Raw genomic sequence first — 27,923 nt, 5'->3', positions numbered from 1 at the left:
AACGCGATTAATACTTATTTTAAGTGAGAAATATAATTCAATACTTATATCAGTGTATTACAATTTTTCCACTATGCTCCGGTGGGCTTCCAGTTCGGGGACAACAGGTTTGCTGCGCTGGCCCAAGGTCCCCAACCAAAACGTAAAAATCGTATCAAAAACTGCAAGATGCTTTTCCTGACTTATCGCCAATAAAAAGTGATGACCCAAAGTATATTGTGATTAAATCCGACGAGAATTCTACACCCCTTTCGAAGGTTTCTTGTTTTCGTGTTTACAATGCCTTACCGTGAGCAAAAACATAAACAAAATTAGTGAATTACGCGACGGCAGCCTATTACTGCTAGTGAAAAATAAGCAAGTAGCAGAAAAGTTTATAAAAACGAAATGTCTTTTCAACATTGGCACTGTTAGCGCTAGCTATCATCAACATCTTAATTGTAACAAAGGCACCATTTATGCTCCGTTTTTAAACGATGTGCCTGAAAGCGAAATAATAGAAGGACAGAGTTCTTACGAAGTTTCCGCGGTTTATAAGTTCACTTGCAAAGTTGAAGGTGTTATAAAGCCTACTGGTGTTATGCTAATATCATTCAACAGTTATTCCCTTCCAAACAAAATAAACATCGCATGGAGGATGACCTCTGTGCGACCGTACGTGCCTAATCCAATGCGCTGCAGGTCATGCCAAAATTGGGTCATACGCAAAAACATTGTAAGGGTTCCCCAACATGCGAAATTTGCAATTTCCCTTCTGCACACGATAATGATTGCATCCGAGTTATGTGTGCGAATTGTTCTGGCGAGCATCGTTCTTCTGACTATGCGTGTCCAAAGTATATGCAAACCAAAGAAATTTTAAAAATAAAGACACTAGAAAAGTGCAGTATGCACGGAGCCCTTAAAAAGTATAGAGAAAATACTTCCCTCCCTTCCCTCACTGCTAGCTTTGCACATGTGCTTCAACCTACAAAAGAGGTATCTGTATCCACCACACCAACAAAAATTTCAGCCATCAACAATTCCACAAAATCTAAAAATACTCATAGAATTGCCGACAGTGACTTGCCTAGTACATCAAAACAAAACGCAGAGGTCACCTCTGCACCCAACTCATCAATAAACTCTTTAACTAGAAAAAATCACTCATCAAACGCCAACAATAAACATATTTCCATCAACAAGCCTACATCGATCAGTTCAGACTACAACAACGTCTCACATTCAGCTAAAAATATCAGCGACATCTGTACCCAACAAGCCTCATTCTTAAATCCCAAACTTTTCAGTCCAACAACAGCCTCTCTCATTTCTAACTTAAACAACTCCTTAAACTCGCTTAATAAATATACTGACTTCAACAATACTACTACCAACACTACTGTGCAGTCTAATCCACCTAATCACGAAAATCTCTTTCCAACAACAAGCATTTCCAACGATAATCAATACTCTACTGAACATACTGAACAAATAGAAATTGACTCTGAAAAAATACGCTTAGCTTTTACTCTCTTTTGAACTAGTACTCAATTGGTGACACTCAGCTTCAACTGACTGCTCATACGAGTTGATATTCTAGCTCTTTTCTGTTTCCCTTTTTCTTTTTTTCCTACATAGATCTTATGATTCCTTTATTGCAATGGAATTTAAACGGCTACACTAATAATTACAATGAACTTCAATTATTAATACAAGATGCCCCAGCTATTATACTCTTAACTGAAACTCACATCTCTTTCAACTTGTCGGCTTTTACTCCTAAGCAGTACATTGGCATGTTTCACAATCTTCCACATATATTATCTTAGTTAAAAAAATCACCATTATCTGCACCTATATTGCACCAGATGAACATTTTACCAGTACAGACATCCTGCAATTAATCAACCAAGCTTCTACTCCTTTAATTTTCGGTGGTGATTTTAATGCATGGAGTCCACTATGGGGCTCTCCAATAGCCAACAAGAGGGGCAAATGCATTGAAGACGCTTTACTTTCCTCTAACTTAATATGTTCGAATAACGGATCCGCGACACACTTTTCCACTCACTCCACTTTTTCCCATGTAGATCTTACAATGTGCACCGACACACTTGCCACAGAGTGCGAATGGAGTATACTCCATCACTTGCATGGAAGCGATCACTTCCCCATTTTACTAAAATTGCACCTAGGTTCAACAACTAAAAACCACAAAATAAATAAGGTATTCAGAACTGATTACGCTGATTGGGAGAAGTTTCAGACACATTGCGAGATAAATGGCAATAATACCCCAATATCTGACAACCCTAACCAAGAAAGTGCGAGGTTAACAAAAATTATCCGTTCAGCAGCGAATGTTAGCATTCCTCATACAAAGCCAACAGCAAGTTCAAAGAGTGTTCCTTGGTGGAATAAAGAAATCGCTGAATTGTGGGCAAAAAAACAGACAGCTTGGTATGAATACAAACGTGCTCGATCACTAGTAAACCTAATATCTTTCAGGACAGCCAATGCTCTTTTCCGTGGTTCCGCGAAACAGGCCAAGCGTAAATGTTTTCAGGATTTCACAAGCAAAATAAATCCTTCGTCTAGTCCTAAGTTAATATGGAACGCTTTAAAAAAACTTTCTGGAGTGCCTAGAAATCTAACCATTCAATGCGTAAAGGGGCCAACAGGTTTGGTAACCAATCCATCCGATATTTCTGAGTTATTTGCAAACCACTATTCTGAAACAAGCTCAGATATTTCATTCAGCACACAATTTCAAACACACTTCCTACTCTGTCTCCCCTCTTTCTTTTTCTGCTAAACAAATAGAAACCAGCATTTCACTGTCTGAATTCGAGTTCGTTGCATCTACCGTTAAGGGTAAGTCCCCGGGGCAAGATAAAATTTCTTATCCCATTATCAGACATATGCCAAAAAGTCTCAAGCTCCGATTGGTAAAGCTTTATAACAAAATTTTCAATACTGGTGTCTACCCCCAATTTTGGAAAACGTACTGTGTTATACCAATACTTAAACCACACAAATCCTCCGATGAACTTGCTAACTATAGGCCGATTTCCCTCCTTCCATGTATGGGTAAAATTTTGGAAAAGATCGTGGCTAACCGCTTGATGTGGTATGCTCAGCGAAACAAGTTCATATCACGGAATCAAGTCGCCTACAAAAAAGGTCAAGGCACGTTAGATGCTTTAATCCAACTAGACTACTTCATTACTAACGCTTTGTCCAGCAAAAACCACGTGTCCGTACTATCTCTGGACTTTCACAGAGCTTTCGACAAAATTGGAGCCCATATTATTATTCGACAACTTAGAAAATGGAAAATAGGCCAGAATATGATACGTTTTATTACTAACTTTCTCACAAACAGAAAACTCAAAGTCAACGTAAATGGTTTTCTTTCTTCAACACTCCCGCTTTCTAATGGTACGCCGCAAGGCTCACCTCTTTCAGCCCTCCTTTTTATCATTGCTTTCGATGATATTAGTAGGATGATAAAAAATTACATAGGAGTTGAGCACCAGATCTATGCTGACGATGTCCTAATCTACACAAAAGTCTCTGACGTTAATTTAGCTCAATCCTTATTTACTAATATACTCGCCAGAATTGAGACTTGGTCACTGGAGTGTGGTGCTTCACTTTCCTTAGACAAAACACATATCCTTCATGTATGTAGGAAGCAAAATTGCAACGGTATTTAACTAACCCACAACCAAACTAACATCGAATGTTAAACACAGCTGAAAATACTAGGATTAATTTTTGTATTTTTTCCAGTTGTGGCTCCGATTTTATTTAAGAAATTAATCCCAGTTAAGATATCGCTCTTTAGGTTATCAATTTCATAAAACCTTCTTGTGCGCCCAATAGATTACATAATATTATAAAAATATTTTATGAAGGTCGAACCATTAATGGTTCTTACCCTCTTCTTAATTACTAAAGTGTTTTTGTTATTATGTATAAATTCCAGTTCGTATATATGAACTGGTTGCCCCGTATCTATGAAAATTCTAATGATTTGCTCGGTTTTCGTATCTGTTTTATAATATGGGTCAAATCAGACTTTACCCTAAAAAATGGTTTTCACCTATGTTATTAATTCTCTGAATTTTTGGTTCAGCTGTGTGCTTACTTGTGAACTTTCATTTTGTTTCTTTAGTATATTTATTGCTTGATAATTGGTTTGGAAATTGTAGCTGTTACTCCTGGCCTGTGCTTAGATAGTTTGTATAGCCTGTGGTTATTTATTATTTGAATTGATTGATCGACGTCTGGTTCTGAACAATTGGGATATTTTTGGTTCGTATTAGTATTCCTTTGAGGATACCTCAAATTATTTTGAAAGTTTCTATTAAATTGGTATTGTTTTCGGGATATCAATTTCTTGTTCTCTTTACTAGTATTAGAAAAATCAGTAGGCGTAAAAGTAAAAAGTATTTAGTTTAAAGGATAATTTAAACCAGTTATGAATGTTTTAAGCGCAGTTTCTCGATTTTTAATATTTATTTGCTTTGTTATAATTTTTTTTTTTTAATTTGAATTTGTTCCGTGCGTCATTATTGTTTTATTAATTAACAATGTCAAATTCTTATTGACATCATTGTAGTAATCAATTAAGTATTGCGATTCTGTCTCAGTATGCTCATTTCTTGTTCAATTACGTGTAAGAAATATGGCCCCTAAATTTAAAACTGTGGTATCGTGGTTCGCCAAAATGTCGTTAGCAACCCCAACAATATTGTTTCCCCAGTATCGTTAGGGCTAAAAAATATCTCTTAATCCTTTCTATATAGAGACTCATTAAATTTTCCGCGGCTTCCCTCCTGCTGACGTATGATCTTCCTGAAAATTCTGGTAAAGATTTTACAATTTCTATATTTTCATTGCATATAATTGAGTCATTAATTGTCTGTGTTTCGTTTCTGTCACCTGCGTAACGGTTATTATGTTTTTTATTTGGTTATTTAGCTAAGCTATTTCAGCTCTTTAGTTTGTAGTCGCTATCAGTCGAGCTACGTTTTCTACAGTAAAATTACAAACCATCATTTCTGAAAATCGTTAAACTTTGTTGTCCACTTGAAAAAAATCCTTATTTCGTTTTTATATATTTTTAATGCAATAATAAAGTTTATCTCGTTTTCTTTTTTATTTATGGTATATATATTTAATACATAAGAATTTATCCCGTTTTCTTTTTTCCTAAACAAGGGAACTTGTGAGTGTGATAATTATTATTCTTGAAATAATCCAATGGAGGATGGAGTCATGTGTAGAAGTTCCCGCAAGTGGGGAAAGTTCTCTGATCGCCATTTACTTGGGAGTGGCCAGAAACGATTCTTTTAATATGACTCAAGCAGCTCACGACTTCCAGTCTTTGACCAAGTATACTATGGGTAGTCTAAGAACATTCGTTTGAAGGCGAGCTAAAGTGAGAAGGCGAAACATCCCCTTCGCACAATTGTGCACTGGGTTTGGGACGCGCCACGTAAAAAAACATCCGCAATGAAAGGAAGCAACAAGCCTCGGATGAGAGATCTCCCTTTTGATGACGACATGACAAACGAAATAAGGACTACGATATTATGGCATGCACCTGGAATGTCCGGTCCCTTATTTGGGAAGGTGCCGCTGCCTAGCTGGTAGACGAGTTTAACGCCAGGGTGGGCAAAGAAGGTATATTTGGCACTACGGTCGGTAAATTCAGCCTCCACGACGAAACATCCCCAAATAGGTTGAGGCTGATCGACTTCGCCGGGGCCCGAAATATGGTTATCTGTAGTACTAGATTCCAGCATAAAAAGATTCATCAAGCTACCTGGCTCTCTCCGGATCGAAAAATTACCAACCAGATCGATCATGTTGTGATAGATGGAAGACACGTCTCCAGTGTTTTAGATGTGCGTGCGCTCCGAGGTCCTAACATCGACTCGGACCACTATCATGTTGCAGCTAAGATTCGCACCCGCCTCCGGGCAGCAAAAAACGCACGCCACCAAACAAAAGGAAGGTTCGACGTCGAGAAGCTGCTATGACAACAGACAGACGAACGATTTTCTACTCGGCTTGCACTTCTGCTCACTGAGAGCACTCGTCAACAACTCGGTATAAGGGAACTGTGGGACTGCATTTCAAACTCCTTACGTACAGCTGCAACCGAAACCAGAGAAAATAGTTCGAGCTGCAGAACTAAATAGAGAAGGTGCCATCTTCTATAAGAGTGTGCAACTGCTGGCATATACCTATGACCTTTATATTCGGCCTCAACACCCACGCCGTTAGTTCTGCTTTCTCCAGACTGGATAAAGAAGCAAAGCAAATGGGTCTGGCAGCGAATGAGGAACAGACGAAATATCTCTTGTCATCAAACAAACAGTCGTCGCACTCGCGACTTGGCTCTCACGTCACTGTTGATAGTCATAACTTTGGTCTATCTTGGAACCTGTACGAACACCACCAACAATGTCAGCCTGGAAATCCAACGCAGGATAACTCTTGTCAATAGGTGCTACTTCGGACTGAGAAGGAAATTGAGAAGTTAAGTCCTCTCTCGACGAACAAAAACCAAACTCTATAAGTCACTCATAATTCCCGTCCCGTCTTTCTTCAACAAGTGAGGAGTCCATGTTGCGAGTTTTCGAGAGAAATGTTCTGCAAAAGATTTATGGTCTTTTGCGCGTTGGCCACGACGAATATCGCCTTCGATGGAACGATGATCTGTATGAGATATACGACCACATTGACATAGATCAGCGAATTAAAAAACAGCGGCTACGCTGGCTAGGTCATGTTGTCCGAATGGACGAAAACACTTCAGCTCCGAAAGTATTCGACGCAGTACCCGCCGGGGGAGGCAGAGGAATAGGAAGACATCCACTCCGTTGGAAGGACCAGGTGGAGAAGGACCCGGCTTCGCTTGGAAATATCCAATTTGCGCCACGTAGTGAAAAGAAGAAACGACTGGCGCGCTGTTGTTAACTCGGCTGTAATCGCGTAAGCGGAGTCTACGCCAGAAAAGAAAATGAGTTTTGTGCATTTAACCCGTTAGAGGCGGGGCTAAGCCCATTTTTTTTAATTTCAGACCACAAGTGCCCCTTGCTACTATATATTATTGTTTGGTAGCTCATACCTCCAACGGCACCCTACATGGAGGAACTCTGGAAATCAGAAGAAAAAAACTTTAAGCCTCATTTAAAGAAAACAGCTTATTTGAACCTAAATTTAAGGTGTACGGGCTCAAGGTGTACCGACCTTTACGGTTTTGTAATTTGCTCCAAACAAATTAAGTATAATAAACATAAACAAATAGTGTACGAGACAAATAGAAACAAGTAAGGAACGGCTAAGTTCGGGTATAACCGAACATTTTATGCACTTGCAACTTGCAAAAATCAAAGCCACGGAAATACTTTAATTTGTAAAACCAATCCTATGGGAAGTAAAGTAGGTAAATCTTGATATTAGTTATATCGGGGCTAGGCCAAATTTTCGCTTAAATTTATCTATTTTAGGCACTAAGATACACTGTTATGAATAAAACACGCTCTCTTATTTTCATTGGGATAACTTACATATTGGCCGATTTATGCGGTACAAAGTCACCCTGAAGCTCGAAAATCTTTGTATTAAGTATATGGGGATAAGGAAAGTATTTGTCCGATTCAACACATTTTTGACATACCATTATAAGAGAAATTTACCATTAATTTTAGTAATACATATCGGGTGATTTTTTAAGAGCTTGATAACTTTTTTTAAAAAAAAAACGCATAAAATTTGCAAAATCTCATCGGTTCTTTATTTGAAACGTTAGATTGGTTCATGACATTTACTTTTTGAGGATAATTTCATTTAAATGTTGACCGCGGCTGCGTCTTAGGTGGTCCATTCGGAAAGTCCAATTTTGGGCAACTTTTTCGAGCATTTCGGCCGGAATAGCCCGAATTTCTTCGGAAATGTTGTCTTCCAAAGCTGGAATAGTTGCTGGCTTATTTCTGTAGACTTTAGACTTGACGTAGCCCCACAAAAATAGTCTAAAGGCGTTAAATCGCATGATCTTGGTGGCCAACTTACGGGTCCATTTCTTGAGATGAATTGTTCTCCGAAGTTTTCCCTCAAAATGGCCATAGAATCGCGAGCTGTGTGGCATGTAGCGCCATCTTGTTGAAACCACATGTCAACCAAGTTCAGTTCTTCCATTTTTGGCAACAAAAAGTTTGTTAGCATCGAACGATAGCGATCGCCATTCACCGTAACGTTGCGTCCAACAGCATCTTTGAAAAAATACGGTCCAATGATTCCACCAGCGTACAAACCACACCAAACAGTGCATTTTTCGGGATGCATGGGCAGTTCTTGAACGGCTTCTGGTTGCTCTTCACCCCAAATGCGGCAATTTTGCTTATTTACGTAGCCATTCAACATTTCTGGTTCATCGCCTCATCGCTGAACAAAATTTGTCGATAAAAAAGCGGATTTTCTGCCAACTTTTCTAGGGCCCATTCACTGAAAATTTCTTGATTGGACTTTCCGAATGGACCACCTAAGACGCAGCCGCGGTCAACATTTAAATGAAATTATCTTCAAAAAGTAAATGTCATGAACCAATCTAACGTTTCAAATAAAGAACCGATGAGATTTTGCAAATTGTATGCGTTTTTTTTTAAAAAAAAGTTATCAAGCTCTTAAAAAATCACCCGATACATACTTCAATGTATATTGCAAAGAATCGAAAAGATTTCTGTATATCTAAAATTATAATAAACCTTTTTATCAACACTCCAATTATTCCGCTTTATCTTTACGTTAGATATCGCGTTTGGTTTGTTATGAATGCATTTGCGTCCTTGACCAATAATCTAGCAAAGTATCCGCAGTGCCTTGACGATGAAAATTCCAATGCCATTTTTTGTTGTGATATTAAAATATATCGGACGGGCTCGTCTTAAAAAAAAAAACTACCTGGTTAAGAAGCAAAATCAGTATAACCCATATACTAAGCATGTTTGGAAATGAAAATTTTTACTTATTTCTTTCTATTTTTGAATGACTAAAATTTTCAAATGATTCTTACATAAATTTTGAACAAATGCTTATGATTTGAAATATAATTTTTGTATTTATGAGCTGTATTGAATTTTAGCATAAAGAGATAAAATGTATCCTATGTCCTTACCCTGCTTCTTACGTTCTTGAGTTATAAACGACTTTCTTTTATATACCAACTTGTACCATACTTGTAAATGCCAGAAAATAGCAAAAAAGAAAAAAAAACAACAAACACATTCGGGAGCTGTAGCACATGAAAATTTTCATTAGCTCTGCTGTGCTACCGCTCCCAATTTTTTACTACCGCTACGCCAGAGCATAGCGCAGAATTTAATTTTTTGCTCCCGCTCCAGCTATAGTTTTTTACCTAACAAAACTCGGAGCAGAGTAGAGCACATACTTTACATTGTTATGCTACGGCTATGCTGCGGCTCCCGACAAAGTGAGAGTGGTAGCAAGAGTAAAATGAAATGCTACGAGAGTAGCGTAGTTTTTCAAACGCTGGTTACAAACCACCCAAATGGAGAGGCACATGGTGGAACAGCAGTGTTGGTTAGAAAGCAGATTGAATTTATTTTGCTTTAATTAAAAATAAATAATAAAATAAATTTAATTTGAAGCAAAATGCATAAATAAATACATAAATATAGAATAATATCATGATCGAAATGAAGAACAAGCCCACCTTTTCAACATGTATCCAAATTCCAATAGAAATAGACCTAAAGATATCGAGAGTACGCCCAAGACGGTTAGAATATACCAAGAGTCTCAGCTCCGAGAACGCAAAGGAGTATACATACTATACTCGTATGTACATCTAGCCAACCTCCTCACACCAACACATCCATGACGTCGTCAATCGCAGCGGTCGCAGAGACACACGATAAACGGTAATTTTACAATCAGGAGCAATTCTCAAGTGTTTGGTTGATGAATCATGCCAATTCTAGTCTTTCGCAAGGAACCAATCCAAACATCACGCTCGTCATTTCTAATACCTACGGAATAATCGTCATTGTCAACATAGAAGTTCAATGGGGTGCAGTTCTTTCTAGACGATTTGTGCAACACAACGTATCAGGGAGCACATCACTCAAGCTTGCACAATTGTTTAAAAATAAAAATGTGCGTTTATTGTTTTGTACAATTTAGTTAATTTTTATTGTTATTTTTTTTACAAAATTCCAGATATAAACTTACCAAGTTTACCGATATGAAGGGAGCGTTAAATACAAATGTAATGGTAGAAAAAATGTGTTGTCTACGAGCCTTAATTTTTTCCCCGTTTGGATGGCTTGACATCTGTCAAACATGTTAAATAATCAAACAGTCATTAACAAACAACATCAGAGAAAATGATGGAATAATTTGGGCCAACCATCAACATCGACTTTAAGAACAGATCGATTCAGTGAGAAGTCAGTGCTCTATATTTGGAGGGTTTAGAAGGGTGTGTTATATGTATCTTGAGTTTCTAAAAATTGGTGAAACTGTTAATACTAATCGGGCTAGTAGAGACGTCAATGAAATTACTTGGCTTGGAGTCTAAAATTGGGTGCCAGATTGGTTTGCTTAAAAAGACAAACATTTCTGTTAACATGGTATCCACCACTTGTCAGAAAGGTGGTCAAAATGTGTCAAAATCATTGGGAAATACGTTGAAAACATTTTTTTTACTCTCCCATTCAAAATTGGTATTTCACTTTTGCAAAAATATCGGTACAACCGGTATGTTTGGGGGGAACGTATTTATGCCACTGCCGTTTATCACGCATCAAAGTACTAATTTAAATGTACCTTTAAATATAACCATGCTAATTCGAGTGTATAAATCACAAGCTGTATACGTAATTATTATGCTCAATTTCAGTTGCAAGTTATTCTAATATGCAGGCAAATACATATGTATGTACGCTCTTATTACTTATTATTATAATTTTTGTTATAATAAATGTTTTAAATACTTTTACAATTCTAGCTTAATTGGACCGATTTATTACCATATAAATGGAATAACCCTATCGTGGTTCGAAGTCCAGATTATATAAAAGCAATTGAAGAATTGCTTGTCAAATATTCTACACGCGTTGTACATAATTCGATGCTAATTCTTTTTACTCTTGGAATATTGCCACCAGATAATCCAAATCCAATAATATGTACTCGCGCTACAATGTGGGCTCTACCCGATGTAACTTCTGCAATTTTTGTGACTCACCATTCTACAAGAGATATTAAAAACGCAATAAAAAGAGTATAATATAATAATACAACTATTTTCAGTTTATATACATACATATTATTTATATTCTAGACCAATCTTATTTTCAAATCACTCAAAGCTTATTTAAAGCGTGCGCCTTCACTTAAAGGGGCAGCATTAGTTAAACTTTCGTCACTACGAATACAATCTCAACCTTGGAATGGCTTTACTAATATTACTTATGCAGCAAAAGATTTGGACTCTATGGATATATCCTCAGACGACTGGTTTGAAAATATATTAAAAATATTTGGCAGAAATAAAATCGACCCCACATCCATAAAAATTGATAAAAATTCTCACGATACGTAAGTACACAAAAATAAAATTGGTTAGTTATTCTTGAACATTCTTGGCAGCTTGTATGTCTCTTGTTTTAGCAATAAAAAAATTTTTCAATATGTTATTTTTCATGTAATAAAAATTATTATGTACTTTAATAAGTAATAAGTAAGCCATACGTAGATACTGAAAAGCCTTATTTCATTTAACTTTGTAAAAAACCCATAGTGTTTCCGTCAAGTCGGTAGTTTCGTCACCATTACACGAGTTTGGGTATACCATCATCATAACATATGTAGAAAACTTTGGTAGAAAGCAAGAGAACAAAGTTAGTTATCACGAAACCACAACAACAACCTCGGAATAATAATCGATCCCAACGATGTAAACCACAGCAAAAGTTAAGGACCAACGATTAGAGACTTTCGACAATATTGAATATAAGGACAATATTACAACCCAGACAAATGGCAGAAATTTCAAATGAACTCATGAGATACGAAATAAATAGTTCATCACCTGTATGCCAACATGGAGAAACATTCTCCTCACAACATCTCGTAGACCGGATAGTGCATATGTGTAACACCTAAAGTTTAAACATCTCTAAAAACTTCAAATTCAATGTTGATTGGTAATAAAATATACCATATCGTCTTAAGCCATTCCTGAACATATTCCAGGAAGTACCGTTATATATGGTATTTCTGTCATTAGCGTTTTTTTTTTTTGTTTTTTTTTTTTTCATTGGTATTGTTTTTTACGTGGCGGGACCCAAGCCTTCTCACATTAGCTCGCCTTCGAATGGATGTTCTTAGGCTACCCAGAGAATACTTGGTCAAAGACCGGAAGTAGTGAGCTGCTTGAGCCATGTGTAAAAGAATCGTTTCTGGCCACTCCCAAGTGAATGGCGATCAGAGAACTTTCCTCACTTGCGTGAACTTCTACACATGACTCCATCCTCTCGTTTACAAAACTGTCTGTTTGTCAGTTATGTTGCGGCCAAAATTTTTTAAAGATTTTACGATTTTTTTGCAAGATGCATATGTAGTAAGCTAAAAATAGTGATTATACATACATATATAGTAGTATTGCAACGTTTGTTTACACTTGTGTTTGAGAAGTGTTTAAAAAAATGCAATGGTTTTGTGTTTATTTCAGTGTATGGTACCTATATGTATGTACAATAGTAGTACATAGTGTACTTTCCCATTTCTCGAAAACCTATATATTAGGTATATGGGGACTAAGGGATGTATTTATCCGATCAACCCATTTTTGACACAAAGGCATTTTTTAATCAAAGAAACATTTATTTTGTACAGGATTTATTCGGAAAGTAATAGGACTGATTTTCTCTCGCCGCGACCGTACTTCGGAGCGTGGGCCCACCGACTGAATTCGGTAGAGGGTGTTCCTAGCTAACGAACGAGCTGCTGTTCAGTTGTCTTCGAGCACCTGAAGAGTCAAGTGCTTCAAACCGAGAATGCAGCGGTCGTTAGAGAAGAGGTACGCGGTTAAATTCTGTGTGAAAACTCGATAAATATGCGACAGAGGCGTTTGATATGATCCAACAGGCTTACCCAGATGTTGCTTTAGCAAAAAGTAGTGTGTTTCGGTGGCACCAGACCATTTTGGAGGGCTGGGAAGAGGTCGCTGAAGAAGACCGTGCTGGGAGACCCGCGACCTCGACAAACACCGACAGTGGGACTCATGTGCGCAAAGTTTTGAACTCAGACCGTCGACTAAGTATTCGTTTAATTGCCCAGATGTTAAATTTATCAAAATCTGTGGTTCATGACATTGTAACAGAGCACTTGAACATGCACAAGCTGTGCGCGGAGATGATTCCAAAAGTTCTCGCAGACGACCAGAAGTTGTGGCGAGTGGAAGTGTGCCAAGAAAATTTGAACATGTGTGAAAACACCCCCCATTTTTGAACAACGTAATCACAGGACACGCGTCATGGATCCTTGAGTATGATCCCAATATAAAGAGGCAATCTTCCCTGCGGCAGACGCCGCAGAGGGTATCCAAACAACATGTACCTCGGCTCCTAAGGCTTTTCCGGAGAATGCCTTTCGTGACGCCTTCAATGCTAAGAAATCGCGCTGGCAGCACTGCATCGTCGAAGGAGGAGCTTATTTTGAAAGTTTTTAAATAATTGTAACGAGTGGACAAACCCTGTGTTTTATAATTGAAACCACCACGTTTTATTACTTAACAATAATGAACATACCTTGCTGGCGTATGCCGATGATATTGATATCATAGGGCTCAACACCCGCGCCGTTTGTTCTGCTTTCTCCAGACTGGACACGGAAGCAAAGCAAATGGGTCTGGAAGTGAACGAGGGCAAGACGAAATATCTCTTGTCATCAAACAAACAGTCGTCGCACTCGCGACTTGGCTCTCATGTCACTGTTGACAGTCATAACTTTGAATTCGTAGATAATTACGTCTATCTTGGAACCAGCGTAAACACCACCAACAATGTCAGTCTGGAAATCTAACGCAGGATAACTCTTGACAATAGGTGCTACTTCGGACTGAGTAGGCAATTGAGAAGCAAAGTCCTCTCTCAACAAACAAAAACCAAGCTCTATAAGACACTTATAACTCCCGTCGTGCTATATGGTGCAGAGGCTTGGACGATGTCAAGAACTGATGAGTCGACGTTGCGAGTTTTCGAGAGAAAAGTTCTGCAAAAGATTTATGGTCCTTTGCGCGTTGGCCACGGCGAATATCGCATTCGATGGAACGATGAGCTGTATGAGATATACGACGCCATTGACATAGTTCAGCGAATTAAAAGACAGCGGCTACGCTGGCTAGGTCATGTTGTCCGAATGGACGAAAACACTCCAGCTCTGAAAGTGTTCGAAGCAATACCCGCCGGACGCAGAGGAAGAGGAAGGCCTCCACTCCGTTGGAAGGACCAAGTGGAGAAGGACCTGGCTACGGTTGGAATATCCAATTGGCGCCACGTAGCGAAAAGAAGAAACGACTGGCGCGCTGTTGTTAACTCGACTATAATCACGTAAGCGGTGTCTACGCTAATTAAGAAGAAGAAGGGATGTAATATGAATGTGTTTCACCGTCAAATGTTCATGCAATATTAAATGTATGCTGATCCTTTTAATGCCTTTAGTTGCCTCTTTCTCAGGATAGCTCACATGACAATCATCAGTTTGTGCACAGTAACAATAGTTTCCGTAAGAAAAACTAAATTTGGACGACCTTCACGAAATCCGACTTGCAGTGATCTACGATCACGACTGAATTCACCATACCATCGATAAACATTGGCTCTTAATGGAGCTTTGTCGCCAAAAACTGAATTAAGGTCATCGCTGCACTGTTGCTGAGTTAATCCACGTCAAAAGTTATAAAAAGTAATCGCTCGAAAATGTTCGCGGTTTAATTTTGCGTACGTATTTTTTGTACAGTAAGCAACATAAATAGCGGTCGTATGTCAAAACGTTTTGAGAATAACATCAAAAATTTAAAACTAGACGATATAGTCGTGAGTTGCCAAAATGAAACATTAGGATTACCAAATTCCGAAAAATAAAAGGCTATTTGTGTACGTCATGGAAGACGGTTTACTAGATAAACAGTGGAAAGGTCAGCAGCTATGGTCGTACCGAGAAATATGGAAAAAGAAATGATATGAAACGTTCACAATTTTGGTCACATGAAATCGCAAGCAGCGGTACATGTGAAAACGTGTAAAAAGGTGAGCAGCACATATTAGTACACAATAGCATTACATAAATAAGGGTATCCAATTGCAACTGACAAATCGAACACTCGGGCATCTTCGATTCCAGGTCGAAGAACTATAAAGCATTTGAGCACATAGGTTATAATTTTTCGAAATCAAAAACCAAATTTATTTAGACATTTTGGTAGCGAAAATAAAATTGAGTATATGAAAAAAACAACAGGCGTTCCATTGAGTAATCCTTTCAATGTTGGCGAAGTTGTCAACTACCATAATTATGTAATTATCTATGGCAGAAAAAACTTTTAACGTACTTGTTCTTTCGTCAACAAAATTTAAGCCGTATACGATCAGGTTTACAGTGAAAATAAAAAGAAAAATGTCAATTCACCTTATAAAAGTTCTCCTAGATGAATTGTTTGAGGTAAATGTCACAGTGATTGGTTCAGCTGGAATAGGATATAGCATTCTTAAATTAAGAGCTTTTTATTTTGATGGAGACTACTTTTTTTTTGAACGTATGTTATGTTCGGGTGCAACCGAGATTTTATACTCTTGCAACTTGCAAGAATCGAAGTCGGGGAAATAATTTAAAATTTTAAAATCAATCATTTAGAGGACAGTCACCCCGAAGTTCGAAAATCTTTATATTAAGAAATGAGGGCTAAGGGGGCTAAAGGGAAGAATTGGTCTGATTCAACCCATTTTTGACATACAGACCTACAATTATAAAAATAGAACTACCTTGAATTTCAGTTACATAAATATACCACACATTAACCGACATTTTCGATCAACTATAGGTACCAGGATCTAAATATTCGGTACCTAGGGGCTTGAACAGTTTTTTTGGATTTAATCAAATTTTGGTTATAAAGTGGCACACACTAAAGAAATTATTCGTTCAAGGTTTAATCCCGTTATGTTAATTACTTCTTGGTTTGTATACTGGAAACTGAACGAACGAACAAGTGGAATTTCAAGTTTTGCTATATAGAAAGTACTGCTAGTAATAGACTACGTTGTCATTGTCCGATTTCGCTCATCTTCGCAAAGTAATATAAGAATATGAAAATAATGCAACGTACTAAATTTTATCTTAATCTTTTCGTCGGTTCCCGAAATATTGGATAACCAAAAAGTGGGCGGCGCCACGCCCATCCTACAATTTTAACACCGGCCCTTATAACAGGTGACTCAAAAATAACTTTCCTATGTTTTTTAGAAAATGAAAAACTTGTTTAAAAAATGAAAAACTTTAATTCTGCTTATGAATTATTTTTACTTGGTCTTTTAACTTTTTTTACACCAAGTTAAGAATATGATATCATGTAAATGGCCGCCGCTGCAGTTGATTGTCATTTGAGACTTTTTTATGTAATTTTCCATCACTTTGGCCAAAACTTCCGGCGATAGGTCCTCACATTCTTGACGGATATTGTCTTTAAGAGTTGCAAGAGTCTGAGGCTTGTTGACATAAACCCGCGACAAAAAGCCCACAAAAATTAGTCTGGAGCGGTCAGATCAGGCGATCTTGCTGCCCAGTGCAAATCGCTAAACGGGAGTTTAGCTGCCCAGGAAATTCATTCTTCAGCATATCGGTACGCAATGTATCGTACCATTGTTCATATACGTGTATTTCGCATGAGCTTACTACGCAAATGTCAAAACAGAACTGACATTAGAGGTCAATTGCAAAATTTGTAGCATCTTCTGATCATCTTATGACTTTTGCGTCACCCTGTGTCATACCATACTGTCGTTAAATTTTAGTGTTTCTGGCGGCTTTAGTTGTTGATTTATCGCGCTTTTTGTAGTTTTGAACTGTTAAAAGAGGAGTAGCAGGGCTTGCCTCCGATTTCATCCATTTTCACACTATCAGTTGGAATTTCGATAGCATTCGTGCTGGGCGAATTTAGTTATAATAATAATACTCAACAATTACCCTCCTCCTCCTCAACCGACGCGAGGGGCGCAATCCCCGAACGAGCGAAATTAGCCGAGTCATAAAAGGCAAGAGAGTTATAAGCGTTGCAATCTTAAGCTGCTCAGCTACAGAAATAAAATTTCAACAGCCAAAATTAAGAATTAAATTAAAGTTTATAATTTTTAAATGTTGCTTGTTAAGAGTAGATAAAATAATTTTTTTAATGGTAAAGAGTGAGTCTGTTAGATCAAATGTGCTGGAATGAGAATTGAAATCATGACATATACGCCGGAATGGTTATTGCGCCGAGTCATTTCCAATTTGTTTTTGCTGCTACTTTTTAAATAGTGCAATTGTTAGTGTTAATTTATGTATATTGCTTACTTAAATTTCTTTCTTGGTTTTTATTCATTTCCATCTTTGTCCACAGCTGTTCGCGAGTTTCTCACTTTTCGCGTGTTACAGTGCATCTCGCTACATTGGTTGTTATCTTTGATAACCAACTATTTTATTGCATTGATTTGTTATAAATATTTTTGTCATTGTGCTTTTTACTTCTATTATCCGTATTTAACATTTTTTTATATTTTTGTTTAATACTGTTTTTGTTCATTAAGACTTGTAACTTTCCGAACTGCTCTGTGAAAGGCGAGTCGGAACGCTTTGTGTCTTGCTGGCTTTGTGATGGGCTTGCCCATCTTAAATGTGCTGGACTGACAGGTAGGATATTGGATTCTATTCTTGACAGTATGGGATTGCGCTGGTCTTGCTTGAAATGCAGACCAACTGAAATTGAATTGTTTAAAGTTTTTAAGCAGGCGCGCAATGGTTTCAAGGAGATTAGTCGTGAGCTTGAAAACCTAACTAAAAAATTTAGGTGTTATAAAATGCTGTTTCAATCATTTCAATGCCTAAATATTCAGGAAGAGAATCCAACACCTAAACGAAAACATCCGTCTGATGAAGATACCACTGTATCTTCCTTAAAAAGAATGCCCCCACCCACTATTGACCTCATTAATCTTGCATCCCCTTGTCCGCAAGGAGAGAATGTTCCGTCTGCTCAGGACACTGAGAAAACTGTTACTGAACACGGTAAGCGGAAAACATCTCAAGATCCGAATCCAAATACCTACAAGTCAGCTAATAAAAACTTAGTTGTAATACCGCGGAAAAAGGCAATTTTTGTCTCGAGACTTTCTGCGGATACCACAGTCGATGATATAAAAAGTTACATCTCGTCGAAATTAAAAACGGTAGATACAGACATCCGTAAATTTAATTTCAAGTACAACCGGGATATTTCGTCATTTAAGATCGACGTATCCGCTGACAGTTTTCAATTGATACTTGACAACTCATTCTGGCCATCTAGTTCTAATTTATGGTTTTCGAAAGGATTATGAAAATTAAAAAATAGAAAATCTCGTGCTTTTAAACATTTTAAAAAAACTGGTTTAGTTGCTGACTATTCAAAATATTCTAAATTGCGTCGACAATTTGCTGAACTTAACAAAATATGTTATAATAATTATATAAATAAAATAAAAAATAATATTATACGTAATCCAAAATTGTTCTATGGTTTCGTCAACTCCAAACGCAGGATTTCTAACTTTCCGTCCGCTATGAAATATAAGTCTAGTATGTCTAGTGACAATCACACCATTTCTATTATGTTCGCTGAATTCTTTAAGTCCAATTATTCTCCAAAATCTCCAAAAAATGTTCCGCATCAGCACAAGTTATGTCCGATTTCTGTTATTAATGCACCTACCTTTCCCGAAGCAGACGTCTTATATCAGTTAAATATGTTAGAACAATCATACAATTACGACCCAGATATGATCCCTTCATGCTTTCTTAAGAAATGTGCCAAATATATATACCAACCCCTAACAAAACTATTTAATTCATCTCTTATGCAAGGCTTATTTTGTTTAATGGTAAAGAGTGAGTCTGTTAGATCAAATGTGCTGGAATGAGAATTGAAATCATGACATATACGGCGGAATGGTTCGTTTAACTCAGAATTTGTTCTAGAAAATTTTAAAAGTAAGGGTCTAAAATGCCTGGTAGAGCGAGCGGGAATATTAAAATTAATATCAGATAAGAGAGATGGGCTACAGACTGACCCATTCTTGAGTTTTACTAGAAATAATATATCAAACATCTCCCTACGACTATCGAGTGTCGGGAGATTTATACATAAGTTTTAAACGGTTAGTGTAAAGGGGAAGATTTAAACTGGGATTGGATTCCAATGCAAATGATTTAAGGCAAAAAGTAAAAAATGTTTTGAACGGACTCTAACTTATCAGAATGGACTTGGTAACTAGGGTACTAAACCACAGATGCATACTCTAATATAAGCCTCACCAGAGATGTAAAAAGAATTTTTGTGGTATGCGGATCTTTAAATTGTTTAGACCAACGTTTAGCAAAACTAAGAGCGCCTTTAGCTTTAAAAACCGTGGAAGATGCGTGAAGATTAAAATTGAGTTTGGGATCCATAGTTACTCCCTGATCAACAAAACTGCATATTTTCTCCAACCTAAAGTTTTGTATTGCGTATGAAGTAGGGTCTACAGATCTACGTGAAAATCACATCGTTTTAAATTTTTCAAGGCTCAATGGCAGGTCGTTTCTACTCGTATCACACCCAGAAACTAGGTTGTTAGAGTCTGTTTGCAACTGACATCTTTCACTGTTTGAAGAATACGTTTTAAAAAGTTTTACATCTTGAGCATATAATAAAACTTTTGAAAACTTAACAACAGATAATATGTCATTAATAAATAACAAGAACAGAATTGGACCAAGATGGCTGCCTTGAGGAACGCCTGAAGGAACACCGATGATGTCAGAAAAAGTATCGTTAAATATGACTTGTTGAATTCTATTACTAAGATAAGAAGCAACCCATTTTAGAAATATTGGTTGAAAACCAAGAAGATCAAGTTTATTCAAAAGAATTGAAAGGGATACTTTATCAAAAGCTTTGCTAAAATCTGTGTATAAGTTAACATAAGTTGCCCTTTGTCAACAATAAAGTCCGCGCGAGTTACGTCAGTAACAACGACGGCAGCTCCAACTCCAAAACCACAGCTAAGGCTTAGCCTCCACAATTAAAAAGCCAATGCACGAAAATACATATAAACAATCAAAAACGAAATATGCCGATTAAGCATAAACAGCAGTTTTAATTATTGTCGCTTATTACTTTGTAGCGACACTTACACTATTTATGTACAGAACGACACTTAAGCAATATGTTTGCATAAGGGTCGTTCACTTTATTATTGTTTATATTAATTTTCGAGCATTGACCAGTAAATTCTGCATATGCAGAATTTGTACACAAACAAATAAACAATAAGTTATCGTATAACAGCTTAGCAGCTGAACAATTTGATTATTATAAATAGCAGTGACATCGACATTTCAAGTTTAGTTCAGAAGAACCAATAAAGTAGAGTGCAGTTAATTATAACAACTTTGTGTTTTTATTTAATCTTGGCTCTACACACTTAACTGGCGCAGTCACGGGGTTACTTCTCTCAAGAAAAGTAACTAAAACGAACGAAAGCTAAACTGTTCAAGTTAAATTTAAATAAAATAAAATTAAATTAAATTAAAAGTTAAAATATAACTGGCAGTCGAACGCCAATACAAAAAAATACAATTAAATTAAAAGTTAAAATATAACTGGCAGTCGAACGCAGTCAAAAAAAAAAAAAAAAATGGAAACACATAAAACAGAACAAGCAACCACATCGGCAGTGTCAATAGAAGCTGCAGCAAATCAAACTCCATCTGCTGCAACACGTCACTTGCCACATAACAATCCAACTTTTCAATTACCACTATCGGAAGCACTAAAAGAAGCAGCGAGAATCCAGGAGTTCCGAGGAGATAATACATACGACGTCACATCATTTATTAATGAAGTCGAACTTTTCATCGACTTGTTTGCCGGTACCAACGTGGAGGAGTATTTTTATAAGCGGCACGTCCAAAAAAAATTCAAGGAGAAGCAGCTAACGCAATTAGAGCCCTCGACAATCCAAGCTGGACAGAAACAAAACAAGAACTCCTGAGGAATTTTGGAGTTCGCGAATCGTATCATCAACTGTACCACAAGGCGCTGAACGTAAGAAATTATAATGTAAGTCAATCTTTTTATTATCTTAAAAATATATTAGATAAATTAAACAATAAATATTATCAAGACCCGGGAAAACCAAAAGAGTTTTCTCCGGCAATAAACGAGGCAATGATATTAAAAACATTTTTGAGCAGCATGCCAGTGCATCTAGCCAGCTTAATACATAGTAGAAGCATAGGGAATCTTAGAGAAGCATATTATTGTCTGGAGGAATGTGGTCTGGTACAGAATAAAATTAGTACAAATAGCAACAACACACAATCAAATAATAGCAATAATTTTAGGCCAAATCGCAACCCAGTAGATCAAAATAATTATCAAGGCAGGCAAACAATTAACCGGTTTCAAAACCAAAACAATAATTCGAGGCAAGATAATCCCCAAACACAACAACAATTTTCAAGAAATTTAGGAGCATATAGAAATCCAATATACACAAGTAGAAACCAAAATAATGTCGCTCATCTTCAAGAAAATAATACCGATACAGAAGAAACTGGTGAAGTAAATTTTCAATTAACCAGCGAGAACAACAGTTACCGATAGTAAATTTAACAATAGGTAAAAATATAATTAAATGTTTAATCGATACCGGTTCTACGACAACCCTGATCGACGAACATTCGTTAAAAGAATATAAAAGGACTAAATTAGTAAAACCTAACATATATAGTACACTATCAGGACAAACAAAAGTAGACTTTGAAATTATAACAGAAGTACCTCAAGAATTCAATGACCCGAATAAAATGGCTTGGAAGGTAACGTCATTCAGAAATAAAAACTTCAACGGACTAATTGGTCAAAATATACTTAAAGCATTAAATGCAAAAATTAATCTTGAAGAAGATTTTCTTGAAATTAATAACAATAAAATAAAATTCATAAATACGAAAATCCCTACACTGGAACCTTCAACCTTAAATTTGGAAAACGTATCAAAACTCTATAGAGATGATATGAATGAGGAAGAGAAAAAATATATAGATTTGATTTTGCGAAAATATTCTAATATGTTTTACAGAGAAGGAGAAAAGTTAACCCACATACATAATATAAAACACCAGATAATAACAAATACGAATAAACCTGTATATTCTAAAATATACAGGTACCCAAAGATACACGAAGAAGAAATTAAAAGGCAGGTGAATGAAATGTTGGAGCAAAACATTATTAAAGAAAGCTTTTCCCCTTACAATTCCCCAATTTGGATAGTCACCAAAAAATCGGATAATTCAGGGAAACAAAAATGGCGTATTGTTGTAGATTATAGAAAACTCAACGAAATCACAGTCGATGATAAATTTCCTATTCCTAATATAGAGAATATATTAGACAAATTAGGAAAAGCAAATTACTTTTCAACAATTGACTTGGCGAAGGGATTTCACCAAGTATTAATGGATGAAAACGATCAAAAGAAAACTGCCTTTTCTACCCCTTCGGGCATTACGAATTCATCCGTATGCCATTTGGATTGAAGAATTCCCCTTCCACCTTCCAACGTTTGATTAACTCGGTACTTAGGGAATATATTAACAAAATATGCGTTGTATATCTCGATGATATACTCATTTTTAGCACTTCCATAGAAGAGCATATGAACAGCATAAAACAAATTTTTGCAAAATTAAGGGAGTTCAATCTTAAAATCCAAATAGACAAATGCAATTTTTTTTGCAAAGAAACTGAATATCTTGGTCATACTTTGACCACAGAAGGAATTAAACCTAATTCAACAAAAGTTGAAGCCATTCAAAAGCTAAAGCTTCCCCACACTCAAAAACAAATAAAATCATTCTTAGGTATAACAGGCTACTATAGAAAATTCATAAAGGATTATGCTAAAGTAGCCCACGGACTTACAAAGTACCTAAAGAAAAATACCACAATTAATATAAAAGATACTCAATATATAGATGCATTCGAAAAATTGAAAAAAATGCTCATTAACCCTCCGATTTTGAAATACCCAGACTGGTCTAAAAATTTTAAACTAACAACAGATGCTAGTGATAATGCAATAGGTTCAGTCCTTTCTCAAGAAAATCACCCCATCGCTTACGCTAGTAGAACCTTAAAGACCACGAAAAACATTATGCTGCAATCGAAAAAGAATTGCTTGCTATCGTCTGGTCAGTCAACTATTTCCGACCATATTTATATGGCAAACCATTTGAACTCTTAACAGACCATCAACCACTTGTTTGGTTGCACACAAAGACAAAAGGAAAAGATATTAACCCAAGACTCCAAAGGTGGCTCTTGAAACTTGGCGAATATAACATACATATTAACTACATAAAGGGTAAGGAAAATAAAGTAGCCGATTTTATGAGCCGAATAAATAGTCAATCAGGCAACATATTAAATACCGAAAACGTTGAAGAAGATAACACCACCTATCAAAATTTTACACCACTCAATACAGTAGTTAACAGATTTGCAACTCAAATTATAATTACAAATAATAAAACGCAAGACACGAAAGTAGCAAACGGTAAAATCAAAATATATATAAATTCAAATGATATTGAGACTAATTATATGGCCGATTTGTTTAGACAACATATAAAGTCGAAAAGGGTAGGAATATATACCGAACTTCCCGATAATTTATACAAGCAGGTTCAATCCAAGTTAGTAGAGTTATTTAACACTGAAATAAAATTTTATAAATGTAGCTTTAACGCGAAAGAAGTTTGCAGTGAAGATGAATTATTTAAACAAATTGCTAAATATCATATTAATGAAACAGGACATGCAGGAATAACAGAAAATTATTAAGGTATCAAAACAAAACTTTACTACAAAAACCTCAAAGTTTCGTGCAAAAATATATATAATTGTGATATTTGCAACAGATCAAAATACAGTAGGAACCCTATTAAAGCAAAATTTAATATCACAGAAACACCATTTGATGTAAATGAAATTTTACATATGGATGTTTACACTATAAAGAAACATAGCTTTATCACATTCATTGATAAGTTTTCGAAACATGCAACAGCCATACATTTAGAAGACAGAAATAGTAACACAATTATAGAAAAAATTACAATGTACTTTTCAATGAGAAGTAAACCAAAAAAAATAATTACTGATAACGAGTTCAACTCAATAAATGTCAAAGATTTCCTAAAGTCAGAAGATATTGAAGTACATTTTACGAAACCAAACAACCATACCGGGAATGCAGACGTAGAAAGGTTGCACAGCACATTATCCGAAAAATTTAGAACACTTGAAACACAAAATTCTCAATGGTCAACACAAGAAAGGGTATACAAGTGTATCGAGTGGTACAATAAATCCATACATTCCACAATAAAAACAACACCCTTAGACATAGTAGAGGGAAAGATAGAAAAAACTCTAATTAAAAACAGAATATTAGAAGCAAAAAACAAAATTATAGAAAAAAGAAATGAAAATAGGGAGGAATTCGTACAAAATAATCACGAAGGTTATGTAAAAAATTACAAAGCACTTAGGCATAAATATGAGCCTCGTTACAAAAAATTAAAACTAGAAAACATATACCCAAGCAACATTAAAAGAAAAAATAAATTTTCAGGGGCAATGGACATCAACAGGTATATTAATCCTGATGATAATACCACTAGTAATGTCAACATTAATAATCCAACCCATCAACGAAAACCATAATGGATATGTCGAAATAAAATTAACTAATGTACAACTAATTGCGGACTATACAACTATACTACATATTATAGATCTTACTGAAATCGAAAAGACAATAGAAAACCTCCAAGAAAACGTAGAACAACTTAAAATAATAGATAATAAGGAACTTCTCTTATCAGAAATAAAGAAAGCTAGGACTAGACTACATACCCTCCAGATAAACAAAAATAAAAGAGGTCTACTCAACATCGTAGGTTCAGGTCTCAAATGGATAGCTGGTACCATGGATGATGAGGACAGATCCGAAATAGAAAATCATATAAGTACAATAGATGAGAATAACCACAACATGATAGAAGCTTTTAATAACAATATACTGATAAATAATAATTTCAACGAAACTATGAGAAAACTAGCAAAAACAATTGAATTGGATAGGCAAAAAATTACAGAAAAATTTAATAGCATAGATCAGTCTAACAATGATATTCTTTCACATTTATTTTATATGGATATTATGTTAAAAATAAAAATTTTAAATGATAATATTGAACATATTCAAAACAATATCATTGCTGCAAATAGCAATATTATGGTCAATAATATACTAACATCAGAAGAAATACAAACTTTAGAAATCGATTTCTATAAATTGCAAAATATTAAATTAGGCGTAGCAAAATTTAAAAGTAATAAAATTTTGTTTTTAATGAAAATACCCAAAACAATTGTAAATGTAAAGAGATATTTTCTATCACCACTTGCAGACAATAATAAGTTTGAAATTAACTTTCAAGAAACAGAAATTGTATATTACAATAATAATACATATGATTACTTCAATAATCCTAATGTAAATAAGCTAAGAAAAACAAATCTTTGTATATTCAACAATAATGTATGTCCAAAAATCAAAAATGTAAAAGCAGAAATAAAAGAACTCGAACTTGGTGTCATTCTTGCAAAAAACATAAATAACACAAAATTAATAAATACTTGTGATGAACGAAATGTAACATTAAATAATAATAATTTAATAATTTTTAGTAATTGTAAAATAGAAATAAATAATGTAATTTTTTCCAACTATGATAAAACATTTAAAAATAGCTTCGTTAAATTACCCACATTTATGTACAATAATACAAAATTAACCTTATCATTAGACGAAATAGTCTTGAATGAAATAGACAACATCAAAAATATCAAAGAATTAAAATTCGATAAAAATATTCACTCAACATCAATCATTATAACTTTTGTAATCATATTATTGATAATAATTATCACTGTGAGTGCTATTGTCCACATATACAAAAAATTCTCAATACTTAGAATAAAAATTCGGGAGAATTTTCAATCAAGGGAAGGAGGAGTTACGTCAGTAACAACGACGGCAGCTCCAACTCCAAAACCACAGCTAAGGCTTAGCCTCCACAATTAAAAAGCCAATGCACGAAAATACATATAAACAATCAAAAACGAAATATGCCGATTAAGCATAAACAGCAGTTTTAATTATTGTCGCTTATTACTTTGTAGCGACACTTACACTATTTATGTACAGAACGAGACTTAAGCAATATGTTTGCATAAGGGTCGTTCACTTTATTATTGTTTATATTACTTTTCGAGCATTGACCAGTAAATTCTGCATATGCAGAATTTGTACACAAACAAATAAACAATAAGTTATCGTATAACAGCTTAGCAGCTGAACAATTTGATTATTATAAATAGCAGTGACATCGACATTTCAAGTTTAGTTCAGAAGAACCAATAAAGTAGAGTGCAGTTAATTATAACAACTTTGTGTTTTTATTTAATCTTGGCTTAACTCGCGTGGCCTGAGTCAACGAATTCACATTCCCACGCTGACGGGTAAGGCACAGCGGCAGCGGCAAACTGCCAACGCAAGCGTCGGTGTCGTATCCGCTGTAATAACTCTACAACTACTACTAACAACGAATTGCGGGACACAACAACTTAGACAAGGTGCAGGGACTTATTTAAGACATTAGCTTTAGAATGTAAGGGTCAGTTTGTAACAGAGAACTCATCAGACAGCATGGTCTGATTAATAAAGTGATAATAATAAAGAAACAAGACGGTTATTCGTAATTGGCGCCCAACTATATGGCAATAAAAAAATTAAAGTTCGATAAAAAATAGTAAAAACTATTCGGGAACAAAAATTAAAGTTCGATAAAGAATAGTAAAAACTATTCGGAAATAAAAAGTTCGATAAAAAATAGTAAAAAAAAAAAATACTATTCGGGAATAATTGTACGGACCCATCAAGGAGGAGACGTCACAAAAACAGGAATCACGGACCAAAGGGGATCGAAAATTTCTACAAAAAATTGAACAATAGAATTAAGATTCAAAAATATGTAAGTAGAGTGCAAAAAATATAGTATGTTGAATTGCTCTAATAAAAAAAGTAGCTAAAAAAGAAAACTTGTGTTAAATATAACTGTAAATCTTTGCACGAGTTTTTGAAAAATAAATTTTGCGCAGGTCAGCTTATTGGTATCGGTTTTACTTCAAGCTCATGAGTGATCTGGACTTGGACAAAATATTTGAGAGCCTTAACGGGATAGAAGTTAGTAAGAGACAGTGCAACAATAGGGATAATACAGAAAATTGGTGGACAGCATATAGAGTGGCAGACAAAAGACAAGAAATGGCGCTGGAACCAGACCAATTAAGGGCATTAGTGGAAAGTGCAGTTTGTAGTGCACTTGACACTCAAAGAGAAAATTTCGAACAAAAGCTTGCAAGTATTAATCAAAGACTAAATGACGTTAAAATCGACACACCGAACATAGAAACATATAGGAAAACA

General features: G+C 35.7%; 1 protein-coding gene across 15 annotated transcripts in view; it reads left to right on the top strand.

Annotated features, from left to right (window-relative positions):
- Positions 1 to 27,923, top strand: part of LOC126764541 (endothelin-converting enzyme 2) — a 1,258,369-nt gene that overhangs the window by 775,008 nt on the left and 455,438 nt on the right. For all 15 annotated transcript variants that reach the window (XR_007668060.1, XR_007668059.1, XM_050482233.1 and 12 more), the window contains 2 exons: positions 11,030 to 11,305; positions 11,366 to 11,622. Coding sequence is in view for 13 of the 15 variants with exons in the window: in XM_050482233.1 (XP_050338190.1) it covers positions 11,030 to 11,305; positions 11,366 to 11,622 (533 nt within the window). In the remaining 2 variants the exon portion in view is untranslated. The remainder of the gene's footprint in view (positions 1 to 11,029; positions 11,306 to 11,365; positions 11,623 to 27,923) is intronic.

This window comes from Bactrocera neohumeralis, unplaced genomic scaffold, assembly GCF_024586455.1.
Source record: "Bactrocera neohumeralis isolate Rockhampton unplaced genomic scaffold, APGP_CSIRO_Bneo_wtdbg2-racon-allhic-juicebox.fasta_v2 cluster09, whole genome shotgun sequence".
Lineage (NCBI taxonomy): Eukaryota > Metazoa > Arthropoda > Insecta > Diptera > Tephritidae > Bactrocera > Bactrocera neohumeralis.
The sequence above is the reverse complement of the archived record's forward strand: the minus strand, read 5'-3'. Positions and strand labels throughout refer to the sequence as shown.